General features: G+C 42.3%; 1 protein-coding gene across 1 annotated transcript in view; it reads right to left on the bottom strand.

The window, feature by feature from the left end:
* ZNF292 (zinc finger protein 292) overlaps window positions 1-15,882 on the bottom strand; it is a 99,416-nt gene extending 83,534 nt beyond the window's left edge. Inside the window, exon 1 of the mRNA XM_061131740.1 lies at window positions 15,708-15,882. Coding sequence (XP_060987723.1) covers window positions 15,708-15,875 — 168 coding nt within the window. The 5' untranslated portion in view covers window positions 15,876-15,882. The remainder of the gene's footprint in view (window positions 1-15,707) is intronic.
* Window positions 15,883-16,753: the final 871 nt, after the last annotated feature.

Raw genomic sequence — 16,753 nt, forward strand, 5'->3', positions numbered from 1 at the left:
TGCGGCTCAGGCACCCGGAGCCTGCGCCTGCAACGAGAGGAGCAGCGCGCTGGCAAGCCCGAGCGCCGCCGCCGGGGAGCCGCCCCCACCCTTCGCAACGAGAGAAGAGCCGGTGCGGCAGCGGAGCCCGAGCGCTGCCAAACACAGACAGCTAAGTAGAAATGAAAACAACAACGAAAGTACCCGCTGAGCTCCCAGGAGGAAGGGTCCCACAGGTGGTCGGGAACAGAGGCAAGAGCTAAAAAGAGTGGCAACGCCTAAGAGGGGGTATGCCCTGGAAATCGCATCCAGAGTGACGGCGATGCTGTCTGTCGGAGTGCACACCTGCTGAAGAGGAGCACCGTCTGGAATGCACTGATGTGAGCCGCCTTCTGATCAGTGTCCTGTCTCCGGCACGATGATGAGGTGGGGAAATGGTGGAGGGTCACCAGTGAAGAGTGAAAGGAAGAAAAGAACACTGAAGAAATGCCACAAAAATCTTCAGAACTGCTGGGTCTGGTCCTCTTAAATTCTAATATATTAATATTAGTGAATAATGACCATGCATTTCCAGCAGGTGAAAGGAACTCAGGAAAGAAGACGAAGGAACAGTCACAAAGGTAGGAGCATCGGAAGAGCAGTGTAAATAAACTGAAGGGAGAGCGACTTAAGATGGGGTCAAACATTTTAAAATGCTAACAGAGGCTGAGCAAGCACCACTTCAGCTGGTAGCCTTGAATGAGTCCAATATTACCCAATTTTCTGATTTTCCAGGAGAAATCAAACAGTCTCATTTCAACATGAAAGCCTATGATTTTTAAAATGTTGACAATTAAATTTTATTAAACACAATGTGCAGGCATAGGAAATAGTCTAAGTTGCTGGATTGCTACTTGGATCTAAAGTTAATAAAGTATTACAAATATGCCAAGCAAATGACCTTCAAAAGAGCATTTTCGAAAGACAACATAAGGGGGTACTTTTCCAAAGAAGTTTGGCAAGAAAGGCTAGAAAACAAGAGTTAAAGATAACATCTAAAAATGGTACTGACGAGCCCAAGTGCAGGGCAGGAATAGAGACACAGATGGAGAGAATGGACCTGTGGACACAGGGGAGGAGAAGGTGAGACCAGTCAAGCGGCGCCGGCATGAATGCATCACAAGGCGGAACAGAGCCAGTGGGAATGTTCTATGTACACGGGGAGCCCCGCCCAGCTGGTGAGGACCTGGCGGGCGGGGTGGTGGAGGGGCGGGGCCTCAAGAGGGAGGGGTTGTATATATACACACACACATATACTTACAGCTAATATGCACTGTTGTATGGCAGAAACCAACACAACATTATAAAGCAATTACCCTCCAGTTAAAAATTAAAAAAAAAAAAAAATTTTAGGATAGGAGACATCTCATATGTGGAGAGAAAGGGTTAGAAAAAAGGAAGAAAATCTGAAGACATGATCAACAAAGCAACAAGACAAGAAAGACACACACACATCTCTGTAAGCTGAAGGAGAGACGTGACAGAAAGAAAAACATAAAGGAACAGGAAAGTGGAAAGGTTCTATGAGAAGACACACAGCTGAAAAGACCATCCAGTCTGCAGCAAGGATCAGGGTTAGTGGAAAGGTTCTCTGAGAAGGCCACAGATAAGATCCACTTGCCAGGTAACAGTCACTTCCTCACAAACCCAAGAAAGAAAAGAAATGATTTAGAGAAAAACATGAAATATGAGGGGTATACAAGCTGGTCTAGGTCCCCAGTAAGCTTCCAGAAAGAATGAAACGCAAGCCCTGAGTGTGCCTGTGGGACGGCTCCATGTGCAAGTTTCACTATGATTTAACATCTACTGTTTCTCTGGTAAGATACAGCTTCCCTATTTAGACATACTTACATCAGTGCCATGTTCCGAGAGAGGTAAGTGCATTTTAAATCTGAAGTACCAAAAACTGAGTTTATTTAGTGCGGAAAAATTAAATACAATGTATTACTTCATTGATGGCTTTGTTATTGCCTCTAAGACAAGCTCACTCATTCTCTCCTGGGAGAGTGTAGAGCGGCAGCAGAATGAAGGAAAATAAAAAGACCCATCTGAGAAGAAGAAAACATCTGAAGAGAACAATGCTTGGACTCCCTTTGCCTCCTCTGGCAGCAGTGTTACCGATCCTCTCCTCAGTCTTACAGTCACCGAACCTTCCGCAGCTGCAACTTTTCTGTTTTACTCACAAGATTTCAAGTCAGACTTGGGGGGGAGGGGTAGGAGAAGGGAGTTCCCTCATTTCTCTCTTTTTTTTAAGTTTGAAAACCACTAGAGAAGAACCTAAAGACTATTTTACTAAGATTAATATTCTCTCATATGGGGTCGCAAAGAGTCAGACCTGACTTGGCGACAGAAATACATTCTTTTCTGAGGGAGTTTCAGATCTTGTCCTTGTAAATGTATTATTAATAACAGCTAACATTTGCTGTGTGCTTCCAGCATCATGATATGCAAAGTGCCCAACATGTATTATATCTTAATCACAGCAGCTTTAAGGCAGATATTATTCTTACTTCTAGTCCAGAGATGAGGACACAGGCACAAAACCAAGCCTGAAGTCCCAGAGAAGTAGGAGAGCTGGATTCAAATCATAGTTCAAAATCCATACTTTTGGCTACTAGGTAATACTAGATTCTCTCATCCCAGCCTCTCAAATCCCAGTTTTACAATTTTGGACAAAGGAAAGATTTTAATTGCAAAGCCAATAATCTTCTCCTGGCATATTCACACACATTGAATAATATGTACCCCTTCTCCAAAGACAAAAAGATCTTTCATAAGTTATTATAAAATCTAATTCTGCATTCTCTAAAATGTAGACTTCAACCAAGTTGGTAAATCAGAAATCTAATGCTATTTTCAGAGTGGTAATAGATGACTTGAAAATGATAGTATTAATACAAAAAAATTATGCTAGATCATTATCATATATAAAACAACAAAGGTGTTTCCAAAGTAGTCTCTAAGTGTAAATGAAAATGTTACTTTATATGACAACAATCACTTTACATAATCATGCCTTTGATCAATTCTTGTAACAACCAACAAAAGTCTGTAGCACCTCAATTTCAAGGAAAAACAAACAGGAAAGTCATAGGTAGTATGTCAAGGGTCACAATAAACAATTTTTATGAAAATTAAAATCAACATCCTTAGAATTCCAATACTTTAGTTCACAGCATCTAATGAACTATCAAGCAAGGTATACGTGAAAGAATCTAGAGGGTAGGTTTTCCTATCAAGTAAAACAAAAGATGATTCTGGGGGGAGGGGGGTGCTAAACACTATAAATGTTTTCATTAAAGATAGGTAAATCCTCAAAGGTCTTTTTGGGTGTTAATTTCTCTTCAGGTAGCATGCACAATATCAGGTTGCCTTTTCAGAAATACTAAATAGGTCACAATACTAAATATACTAAGTCTGACTCATTTCTTGCCAACATATTCAATTTTACATACTACTAGGGTTAATCCTGAATTACTAAGAAGCAGTAGTTTATGACAAGCACTCAGATACTCTTCCTACAAGCACTCAGATACTCTCCCTATAAAATATCTTCATGCTGATGATGAACTTCATGATCAATTTGTTTGAGGATATAGATTTTATTCACACTATTATGCTATCTGCAATATCCCAATTTAGTCCAGCAGTTTTTTTTTTTTAATTTCCCTAAAAAGATTCAAAATACAGTTATATAAATATGTAGTGGGTAAGTCATGGCAAGTTACAGATACAAACTACTTAAGCCTCAATTTTAAGTCATGCTCGTGCTCACTCATGTCCAACTCTTTGCAACACCATGGACTGTAGCCTGCCAGGCTCCTCTGTCCATGGGGATTCTCCAGGCAACTGTAGTGAGCTGCCACTTCCTACTCAGGGGACTGACAAAGGTCTGTCTAATCAAAGCTATAGTTTTTCCAGAAGTCATGCATGGATGTGAGAGTTGGACCATAAAGAAGGCTGAGTGCCGAAGAATTGGTACTTTTGAACTGTGGTGTTGAAGAAGACACTTGAGAGTTCCTTAGACTGCAAGGACATCAAATCAGCCAATCCTAAAGGAAATCAGTCCTGAATATTCACTGGAAGGACGGAGGCTGAGGCTGAAACTCCAGTATTTTGGGCACCTGATGCGCAGACTCAACTCACTGGAAAAGACCCTGATGCTGGGAAAGATAGAAGGCAGTAGGAGAGGGGAACAACAGAGGATGAGATGGTTGAATGGCATCACTGACTCAATGGACATTAGTTTGAGCAATCTCTGGGAGCTGGTGAAGAACAGAGAAGCCTGCCATGCTGCAGTTCATGGGGTTCCAAAGAATGAGACATGAATGAGCGACTGAGCAACAACTCAGGGGATCTTCCCAACCAAGGGATTGAACCTGCGTCTCCAGCATTGACCGGTGGATTCTCTACCACTGAACCACCTGGAAAGCCCATTAATTTTTAACAGGTATTTTATTAAGCTTCACGTTTTATTCTTTTGAAATATAATCTTGTGCAAGTTTTGTTCAGAAAATAAAAATCTACACTTTTCAGAATATAAACTGACAAAAATACTCATGCTTTTGAATTAAGTGTATAATGATGTTTTCAAGTTTTTTATGTTAAATGGGATTTCTTATATTTACAGAAATTAGAAAATGATCAAGAATATGTACAAATGTTTATCTAGAAAACACAAAATGCAAGCTATTTATTTTATACAAATAAAAATTCTAAATGCCTGCTTTTGACAATAATGGCTCATCTAAAAGCAGCAGCAAACATAAGCATCCTGATTTACTGGAAATAAATTTCTCTCAAAATCACAAATATCTGCTTCATTAACTTTGGTAAGTCAAAATTACTACAGGACTTAATTTAAGTATTTGTTATGCCAGCTTTCCAGTATCTCTGCAGATTGCTTAGGGGAGTTCCCTGGCAGTCCAGTGGTCAGGGTTCAACCCCTGGTCAGGCAGCTGAGAGGCAAAAAAACCCAAAACACCCCAAAACTAACTGGGATGACAACCAAATCAATTAATTATTATTTTTAAATTTAGATGACCTCTCTCTAAATGTAAAATCTGGGACTTCCCTAGCAGCCCAGTGGTTAAGACTCTGTGCTTCCAATGCAGGGGACTCAGATTCGATCTAGGATCCTATATGCCACAGAGCAACGAAGGCAACATGACAGCTACTGAGCCCAAATGCCCTAAGATCCCACATGCTACAACTAAGACCCGACCCAGCCAAATAAATAAATGATAGTGAAAAAAAAAAGAAAGTAAATAAAGCTTGTATCTAGGAGTGTTAAACTCAGAACACAAGTAATACTGCCTACCAGACTTGGAGCTGGTGAGGGGACAGGGCGGCCTGGCATGCTGCAGTCCGCGGGGGCACAGAGGGGTGCACGCGACCAGGGAACTGAACACACGCTGCGACGCTGCTGTACGTCAGGCAACGGTAAGGATGCCGAACCTTCCACACGAACACATCATCCATGTATTTGAAATTCATGTTTTAAAGAACTGCTTCACTCTGACCATTTAACCACACAGCTCAGTCTTCCTAAACAAGTGCCTGATAACAGTGAAATAAATCACTGTCATACTGAACAAGCATCATATAGCAAAGATGAGATCTTAAGAGGCAATCTGGGTAAACAGACATTTAAACATACTAAACAGTTCTTAATCCTATGACCTCATAGGTCTTCAGATTAAACAATTCACTGTTAGTAAAGCATCTAACAGTGCCTGCTTTGAACATTAATTATTTTCCTCTTCAATCTGTTAGGTCTAGTCTATAACTCCAAGCTTCACCCTCACCCCAGACAAAGTATGAGCTAAAACCTTGTGTGGATTGTTGGAGACCTCCTATTTGAACACAAAGACTTTTCACTGCATAACACTGCTCCTCTGAACAAAGTCACAAAAGCAGTAAAATGAGGAATGAACAATTTAGATTGAGCAGAAAATTCCTGCTGAAAAGTCAAAGTATGACAAAAATAGTGACAAAGCAAGGAGATGACTGGGCTCAAGCTTCAGTGTGGGTTTGATCCTGGGCCAGCATTTCTCAAACCGATTCCCTGGACACATGCTGGGTTTTCAGCATTCATTATAAGAAATGTAAAATTATAATTTTGATGCTCCTCATAAATAAAAATGTATGTATCTGAATCAACTAGACTAGAAGGCTACCTTACAACAAAGGGCTACCTAGGTTTGTGCTTACTAGTGAATTGTGCCCACTAATTCCCTCAAAGTTGTGTTTGCCAATTTGTTGGTTATGATGTATTAGTGGATCACAAAATCAACAGCAGCTTTCAAAAAATAACAGAATGCATCACACATAGTAAAGGTAAGTATTTATGTCTGCTAATCTTGTTTCAGTGGACAACTTAGTAGTGAAGTAAAAAAAGTTGCATCTTACTCTGAGCTGAGTAACTCTAAAACCTACAGACTCTTGAGATTCTGGAAACAGAGACTTGAGAAAAACTGTCATGAGTACGGGACTGTCACTGAGGTAGAAGGATGTTGGGAAAATTTCACGAACTGAATGACAGGTTAAAAGAAGTTTATCAGTTAAGAAAAAATAAGTTCAAACATTAGGACAAGAACTGTATTTTTATTATTAAACTGTGTAAGACAGAGAGACAACACAAAACACCAAATACAGACTAGGTTTGACATTAAGGTAAAGAACCATGGGAAATAAGAAATTGTTCCATAAATTTTCCAAAGGTACAATGATGGGGTGGGATGCCTTTCTATTTAGAGACTGAGTTTAGAAAACAGGAACGAAATGCCTTTTGCCAACCAGGGAGAAAATGGACAATTAGATATGCTTTGAAAATCTAACTATCTTTGAATATCACAGAATATATGTGAGAAGAAAGCAGAGATGGGGCTACAGAGAAGAAAAATAAAAATCTGACCCATAAAAGTGCCCGGAATTGCAGTGGAGAATAAACACAAGTGGGATGTCGTTCCGTTCAGTTCAGTCCCTCGGTCGTGTCCAACTCTTTGAGACCCCAGGGACAGCAGCATGCCAGGCCTCCCTGTCCACCAACTCCCGGAGTTTATTAAAACTCATCTCCATTGAGTCAGAGATGCCATCCAACCCTCTCATCCTGTGCCAACCCCTTCTCCTGCCTTTAATCTTTCCCAGCATGAAAAAAGTATGGTCTGTTCCAATGAGTCAGTTCTTCGCATCAGGTGGCCAAAGTATTGGAGTTTCAGCTTCAGCATCAGTCCTTCCAATGAATATTTAAGACTGATTTCCTTTCGGATGGACTGGCTGATCTCCTTGCTGTCCAAGGGACTCTCAAGAGTCTTCTCCAACACCACAGTTCAAAAGCACCAATTCTTCGGCACTCAGCTTTCTTCATAGTCCAACTCTCTTATCCAAACATGACTACTGGAAAAACCATAGCTTTGACTAGATGGACATTTGTTGGTAAAGTAACGTCTCTGCTTTTTAATACGCTGTCTAGGTTGGTCATAACTTTTCTGCCAAGGAGCAAGCGTCTTTTAATTTCATGGCTGCAGTCACCATCTACAGTGATTTTGGAGCCCCCCAAAATAAAATCTGTCATTGTTTCCACTGTTTCCCCATCTATGTGCCATGAAGTGATGGGACCAGATGCCATGATCTTAGTTTTCTGAATACTGAGTTTTAAGTCAACTTTTTCACGCCCCTCTTTCACTTTCATCAGAAGGCTCTTTTCTTTAGTTCTTCTTTGCTTTCTGCCATAAGGGTGGTATCATCTGCATATCTGAGGTTATTGATATTTCTCCTGACAATCTTGATTCCAGCTTGTGCTTCCTCTAGCCCAGCACTTCTCATGATGTAGTCTGCATATAAGTTAAATAAGCAGGGTGACAATATACATCCTTGACGTACTCCTTTTCCTATTTAGAATCAGTCTGTTGTTCCATGTCCAGTTCTAACTGTTGCTTCCTGACCTGCATACAGGTGTCTCAGGAGGCAGGTCAGGTGATCTGTTATTCCCATCTCCTGAAGAATTTTCCAGTTTGTTGTGATCCACACAGTCAAGGGCTTTGGCATAGTCAATAAAGCAGAAATAGATGTTTTTTCTGGAACTCTCTTGCTTTTTCAATGATCCAACGGATGTTGGCAATTTGATCTCTGGTTCCTCTGCCTTTTCTAAAACCAGCTTGAACATCTCGAAGTTCATGGTTCACGTGTTGCTGAAGCCTGGTTTGGAGAATTTTGAGCATCACTTTGCTAGCGTGTGAGATGAATGCAATTGTGCAATAGTTTGAGCATTCTTTGGCACTGCCTTTCTTTGGGATTGGAAAGAAAACTGACCTTTTCCAGTCCTGTGGCCACTGCTGAGTTTTCCAAATTTGCTGGCATATTGAGTGCAGCACTTTCACAGCATCATCTTTTAGGATGTGAAATAGCTCAACTGGAATTCCATCACCTCACTAGCTTTGTTTGTAGTGATGCTTCCTAAGGCCCACCTGACTTCACATTCCAGGATGTCTGGCTCTAGGTGAGTGACCACACCACTAGGACATGTCATAGATTGTTATAAAAGTGGTCCCTGAAGAATCACATCTCACTACACCCACGAAGGGGCTGATTCTGACTACTTGCTGAGCCAACGGGTCATGACAGAAGCAGAAGCTTGGAAAGCCGCTGTTTGAGGGAACCGGCATTCCTGCTGCCAAGTGAAGAAATTCAGGCTGCCTCACTAGAGCAGAGGGTAAGAGCGGAGCAGAGACGAGCCAACCTCACTGGGGCTCCTCAACCAAACCACCAACCACAAGACGGGAGCGGGCTCATCCGGGATCACTCAGTTCAGACCACCAACCAGCTGCCTGCAGAGCTGTTCCTCAGACCCATAAACCTGTAACAGTAACAGAGAAGGGCTACTCTCTTAGAGCCACTGTGGTTGAGTAGTTACCTGGCATCGACTGATACAGGGTATTTCAAGAAAAAACAAAGGCTGTTAAGATTCTGAACTTCTAAATATGTGAGGACCTCAAACTTGGAAGCACAAGTCTTCAGGAAATGGTAACCATATATCCTCTACACTTACAAGATTAGTTAAAATTCCTTGGTTTGGATCTTACATCCTTAAACTGGTTCTAACCTACCTTTTCTATCCTGTTTTTCATCTCAGTCCCTGACATTTTCTCCAAGATGCCAGTTTGAAAAGTTGTTCCAGTTCCCTGAGGTTTATTCCCATCCTTCTAACATTAGTTACCCACATTTAAGACCCAATGTAAACAGTGTTTTCCTTTCCTGTTCAATTTTTATCTAATTTAAGTAATTTCAAAATACTCTAGTTTTTCTTAATTCACACTCCATTTACTGTATCACCAGGTACTTTATTATCTAATAGTATTACTTAACTATGAATGTATGCACCAGATTCTGCAAAGTCTATGCTACAAGTCTCCAGAACTCCCTTAATGCTCCCACATAAGAGGAATTTAAATATTTGCTTAAAATACATTTATAAATATATGTGTAACTGATTGAATTTTAACAAATCTTGGCTAAATATAGGTAAGGCGGGAAAGGCAACATTTTTTCTAATGAGGTGCACCGTGCAACTCTAAATGCTAAAAGAGAAACAATGAATCAAGAGACTCTCCTGGAAAATACATAGTTAAAAGTTATACAGGGTATCTGACAAACACATTAATAATAAGTAAACTTTCCATTTTAGAAGCAAGGCTACTCACATATTGGTTGGTTAATTTTTGAACTGAATTTATGTGTGGGAGTTGAGAAAAATAAGGTAATTTCTCAACTTTGACAGAATCTCAAGGAAAATAAGTACAGCAGCAGTTTCATAGTTAAGACCACACGTTTTCAAAAATCCTTGGTTTTGCAGGTTAGTAATATAAAATATTATGAATGGCAATTGAAGAATATATCTTCCCTTCCCCTATTTTAAGTTAGGACCAGGAAGTGTTAAGGAGACAAGCAAAATTCAGTAAAGCTTTCCTTTACTAAGTATATTCTGGAAAGTATATTAGTATACTTACTATATTCTATACTAAGTATATTCTGCAAAGCGGAATTTAATGTCTCTAGCATGCAATCATTCTAATTATGAACACCTAAATTATTTCCCCTGGGCATTACCTAAACTTTTGAAGTTTAAATGACTTATTACTCCCTCAATACCTAAAGTAATTATCACTAATTAACAAGCAAGCCATCTTTTCTTCTGATTTGAAGTGACCTACAAATTAACTTAAGATAGTCTCTAACAATCAAGTCTGGTTTCTCAAGGAGAATGTTTAAGAATTTTCAAAATTCTTGCCACTACAATTAAAACGAAGCAAAAAACACAGACAAAAAAATCAACTTGTATCAAATACACGAAAGAAATATATACAAAGAAATACTGTAACTGCACAATTTTAACTTAGTAGCTCTCAAAGGTTTTAACTTCATTTTTGTTTCTCACACCAATAAGGCACTAAACATAGTTAATAAAGGCATTAAGGTCTAAGTCAAATCCCACCTCTTCAATAAAGCCTTCTGATACCCCAGGCTGAAGTGCTTACTACCTATTTGGAATTCTACTGAAACTGCTGCACATGAAATTAAATTCTTCTTCTAAATAATCACCAACAATTAACTGATTAAGACACAGACTAGAATCAATATACAATTTAAAACAGAAAGCCACAGGTTTACACGTGCAGCTACAAAATGCTCTCAGATACCTTTTTTTTTTTTGGTGAAACAAAGATGCACTATACACTATGCCCTCATTTTAAAAATTTTTCTTAAAAGAGTAAACGGCATTTCTGGCAAGATCCATAAAATACTATTAAGGGACTGTCTTTGTGGAAGGTGACTGGACATCTAGGGTGGGAAGGAGATCAAGTTTTCAGTGTTTGTCTTTTAAAAAATCATTTTAACATACCACATTTTCAATTTAAAAAGAGAATAAAAAATAAAGCAAGTATGTTGATACACAGCCTTTGACTCTCTTCAACTGTCATCTTGAAGTGACATTTCAATCTTTTCTTTTTTGGGGGGTGGGGAGTGGGGAGGGAACGATGCTTTGCCACTTGGCATACGAGATCCTAGCTCACCTGTGAGACCAGGGATTGACTCTCACGCCCCCTGCAGTGGAAGCAGAGGTCTAACCACTGGACGGCCAAGCATGTACCTAAAGTGATGTTTAAATCTTATTCGTTTACTTCTTACTAGTCTCCTGTATCTTCTTATAAGCACAGAATTTCAGCGACATCAAAAGGTCAACAAATCTCTGCTTTAATCAGGTCAACTAAGGATGCTGAATTTGCCACCCTTTTTAACCTAGTAAAAGTGAATTGTTTGAGTAATTGTTTAAGTAATTGCTTGTAATTTCTGCTAAGAAAGTAGAAATGCTGAAGTTCAATGTGCACTGAAGCTCCGTGTGCATTTACACAACGGTCACAAAGCACTGGCCTGGATCTGTTCCAGATTAACTCCATTTCTTAATACACCTGTGTGCCTAGTTGCTCAGTCACATCTGACTTTGCGACCCCATGGACTGTAGCCTGTCAGGCTCCTCTGTCCATGGGGGATTCTCCAGGCAAGACTACTGGAGCGGGTTGCCATGCCCTCCTCCGGGGCTCTTCCCAGCCCAGGGGTCAAACCCAGGTCTCCAGCATGCAGGCGGTTCATTGTCTAAGCCAGCAGGGAAGCCCAATATACCTATGTTAACGTAAGAAGAGCATAACAGTCAAAAACATTAATATATTCCTTTTCTTTTTTCCACTGTTTCTCAAAAGGGCACTGTGGGTCTTTAGGCAGAGAGGTACATTTCAGTGGTGTGCAACTGTCCTGGTGACTTCAGAAAATGTAGCATCCATGGCCCATGAGCACTAAATGCCAGTTATCACAACCCCAGTCACTGCAGTAACCAAACAACTGACCCCACATATTTCCAGATGTCGTTCAATAGAGAAATGCAGTGGGAAAAAGCACTATGCCTAGCTGAGAAGCACTGCTTATATGAATTATGGTACGAACAAAGGTATGAGATGTGTGTGTGTGTATGATATGCAACTGAATTTCCACAACAGCAATTTCACCTTTTAAAATAATTATTAGGGACTTCCCTGGTGGTCCGCTGGCTAAGATTCCACACTCCCAATTCAAGAACTAGATCCTGCATGCCACAACTAAGTATCCCACAGATAGCAACGAAGACTGGAGATCTCATGTCACAACTGAACCCTGTGCAGCCAAATAAATAAAATCTTTAGAAAAATAAATAAAATGGTTATCAGTTTTGGTAATAACCAAAAACCAGTCATTACTCATTCATCAAGCAGTCATCCAGTCAGGTATATAATGCTGTCAACAAACACCATGCTCCAACAACTCATTCTTCAACTATTTCAATACCGTAAGTTTTTAAATGAACAATCATTTTAAAATCATTTCAGAACAATTCTTCTACTGGAATGCCTCTGCTGAAACTTCCAAATAAACAGTGTTCTGTATAAAAGATATAAATCACATTTTGCTGCAATTATTTGTCTTTCTCCAGAGGCTGTAGAATCCCTGTGGCCAAGGAACACGCTCACGGTCGCCTGGTCCCCATGCAGGTGTTCAATAACAATGCTGAATGCGTGAGTGAATGCTGGTCTTGTCTAATACAAGAAAGTCCCAGGTCCCAACTACCATCAGTTTTTATATATAATAATGATACAGATATTTTTATTCTAATTTGGTTTTTAAACAAGTAAGCATTATCCAGATTACAACTAGCTTAAAAACATGTAAAGAAACCTAAGATTTTTCTTTACAGACACTCCCTTGTGCCCATGTCTACCACCTTCCCCTCCTTTTACTTTTAAAATAAAAGTACTTAAAGCAAATGCTCCTGTAAAAGCAGGGCATGCTTCCAGGAAGCAACCCAATATAAAGAGCAAAACAATACTGTTAACAATAGGAAAAACTTAAACATTTCTCATTTCTATTCTACGTCTCAGAACTCAAGAAATCTGTTACTCTCCCAAACCTCATTCAAAAGGAAAGAAAAATCTGTAACAGAAAAGAGTAAGCAACTTTATTTCCGTCAGTTTCACTACATTCTCCAGAAATTCACCTTTTGTTAAGATAAAAAATTCAGGATATAAACTAAGTCATATTTTAAAATCCATGCAACAGTGAGGGTTCCACAAGCACCAAGCATCAACACTCACAGAATGCTAATTCTGAAGCACACTAACTCTGACAAATATTTACTCATCTTTGCCTTCCTGAAGCGTGTGAACATCCCCGTTTTACAAGGAAGCCTCAGATAGAAAAGCTAAACAATAAAGGCAGATGCAATTTCTAGCTCCTAGTATTTCTAGCACTGTTTTTAGACCGCTCTAATAAATCCTGTAATTGTTAACCATTGCTCTGCTCAATTCCTATCTGAAATGTTAAGTAACAATGGCTATGACACAATTTTAAAGAAACAATTGTTTCCAGTTATCTCCCATCTAGCAAAACCAAATAGGTAACCAAATATATATACAAACACACATATAGAAAATGTTCTATAGCAGATCTGAAACATCAGATACACCCTCATATTCAAATAATGGAGATCACTTTTAAATGCAGTCACATTATTGTGGGATTTTAGTGCCTGCAATACTTCATTTTTGAAAATCACAAACCCAACATTTGTTTTAGCACTATTTCAAGTAGCACTGGTCAGTAAAAACAATGTACATGTTGTAAGACTAAACACTTAAAACTGATACAGAAAGTTTCTTTCATGCTGACAAAAAGGAAGACTGCTTCATGCATTAAAAATCATTTTAAAGTGACAACTATCTATGCTGCACAGCCTCCAGATGAAACCAACTTGTATGAGACTTCACTTTCCCAGAATTATTAATTCTGCTTATAATTACAGCTGCTCAAGAGTATTTACAGTAATCAGCCTTAAATCCACCAGTGGAAACTGCTACCTGAAAAATGTCTTTCAGCAAAGATACACTTTTCACGGACTAAAAAGCTAACTTCACTTACAAATGAAAGAGCTCCTTTTATGCATATCTTACTAAAGTTTTCTGGCTTTAAAAAAAATCTAAGATAAACTTTAATATCTACAAGGCCAATTAGGAATGAGTGGTTACAGTCAGGATAGTGAGATTAGTAAATTTCAACAATTCTATAAACCTAGGATTCAAAGGAATGACATAATCTCTAATTATGGCAAAGGTATTCATCAGACCTATATTACCTTTTAAGTGGGTGGCTTTCACATTGCATTTATTCCCAGAAAGTCACCTTGCGGTCTCACCAAATTTGTTTTTGGTTTGCTTATTTCAAGAAAATGAACCACTATCAAATAATCTGTGACAATAAGGTGCAAATAACAATGGAGAATTTTGAGTATGGGATCAAGTATCCCTGATCTTGTAAAGATTTCAGAGAGTGGAGGCTAAAAATTAAGTGAAAATGTGATCGACTCTGATAAGCTAAAAAGGCCCACCATTGTTTCACCTTAAGTTCAGTATCTTTCCTAAACAACTTCTCTATAATATGTTCACAAGCTAACTCGAAATGCGACCCCTAGAAATTCTTTTGCTTCCTCAAGAAGATAATCTAACCAAAATCTTCACCATAGCCAGCAGCAGCACCTTGAAATTTCAAACTTAACTGGAGGGTATGTAATCAAGTCCAAATGTAGACACAAACTCCCCGATTTCTATCAAGCAAACAGTGCTATTAACATTCCAAATCCTGGTTAGAACGCAGTTACTGGAAAGCAGTGTCCTTGTTGCAAAAAAAAGAGGAGGGTAAGGCCTGAAACTGACCTGAGCACGGGTCCACATAACCTTCTCCGTTCCACCGGGAGGCCAAACAGGGACGGCTCCAAGTAATAGAGGGGTGGGTAGACGGGGGAGGAAGGGCAGACAGGACACACACTCCTCCAAGGGTGAAAGCAAAAGAGAAGCGGGCTCTGGAGAAGCCACCCCGTAGGGACATTCGACCCTAGGATACACACATGGTTTCCCTCCGCCGAGGAGAGCAGCCTTTACCATGGAAGCGGGACTCCTAGCAAGTAAAGGCAGGAGGGGACGACCCCCGCCCCCCTACCCCCGAACGTCTCGCCGGCTGGAAGGGGTCGGCGGGGACTGCTCCTCGGAACATCAACAAAGGCCCCTTCAGTCCTAAAGCGAAACTCGAACAACAAAGGCCGGGAGACAGCGAGAACGGGACCGGGGGGCGGGACGGATGAAAGCAAGCCAGCGGAGGCAAAGCTATCAAACCAGTGGGGGCGCAGGCCCGTCGGATTGGGGAGCAGGGGCGCAGAGGCGCGGGGCGCGGTAATCCCCGGTGCACAATGAGAGGAGGAAGCGGACCCGGCCTCCATTCCCGGCTTACCCGCGTCCACAGCGGCGAGGGCTGCAGACCTCGCCGTCTGCATCTCTCGGTGTCGGGGACCGCGCAGTCCCGAGTTCGGGGAAGGAGAGGGGAGGGGGGGGTTTCCATCCTGACCACAACTCCCTTCCCCCAGCCGGGAGCAGCCGACAACAACCGCCACAACGGCAGCCACACAAAGGCGCCTTCCTGGTGCTCGCCGCTCCCGCCCGGGCGGCGGCGCCGCCGATGCCAAGGCAGCGCCGACCACCGCTTGGCCGCCAGGCGCTCGCTCGCCCTCGTCCCCCTCCAGCAGCGGGAAAGGGGGAGGGGACCCTCGGCGCCCTCACCTGGCACAGCTGCTGACAGTACTCCGCGGCCGCCTCCACGGCCGGCACCCGGCTCTCCCGCAGCCGCCGCTCCAGCTCCTGGAGCCGCTCGCCCAGGCGCTGCAGCTCCGCGGCGCAGCCGCCTCCGCCGCGGCTCAACCTCTCCTGCTCGGCCTCCTCGTCCGCCATCTTCACACCCCGCTCCGTCGCGTACGCACCTGGGTCACGTGATAACACAATGCCACGTTCGGCGGGGTCACGTGCCGGGCGCGCTCGCACGCCGCCGAGCACGTACAAAGGGCCCGGCGGGGAGGACGGGGGCGGGCAGGGTGGCGCGAGGCCGCCGGAGGGAGGTGAGGGGAAGGGGAAAGCAGGAGGGCGGGGTCGGGCGGTGCGGAAAACCGCGGCTTACTTACCGCGAGCGGGAAGTGGGCTGCAGCGGACGACAGGGGAGGGCCGGCGGAGGCCTGTTGTCGGTCACGTGGGCGCCGCGACGCGGGGAAAGGCCTAGGGAGGGGCTGCCTTTTCGAGCGTCCGGATCCCGGCGTGGCTTTCCCCAGTCCGCGAAGTCTGCTGCGGACACATGTCCCAGCTCCCCAAGAGGACGGCTGAGGGGGCGCTCTGGGTGGGGTGGGGTAAGGGCTGCATTTGCGATTGGCCCGAAGGCAGGCCAGAGGCAGGGGAACTGGGAGCAGGTAAAACCTACCCATGGACCACAAGCCCGAGAGCCAAAGCGAGACGCTGAACTGTCAAAATTGTCCCCAACTTCTCACCGGGATGGGGAGGAGAGATCTCCTCCTACTGCCTGAGGTACCAGATCTCGTCCCACTCTCCTCTGCAGCCCCAAGAACGCCTCTCCCTTGGAAATACAATCTCTAGGGGGTGGAGGCAACAAAGAAAAATAACAATTGGATCACAGCAGAATGAGGTCCAGTCAGTCCTCAGTCTGGAGAACGGAGCAAACCCATGAAAAGCGGAGCTTAAAAGATTTCATACTGTGAAATTGTGGACGTTGAAACCAGGTGATTTGAAACCACGAAGACATTTCTGGAATAAATGATAGCCAA

This window comes from Dama dama, chromosome 28, assembly GCF_033118175.1.
Source record: "Dama dama isolate Ldn47 chromosome 28, ASM3311817v1, whole genome shotgun sequence".
NCBI lineage: Eukaryota > Metazoa > Chordata > Mammalia > Artiodactyla > Cervidae > Dama > Dama dama.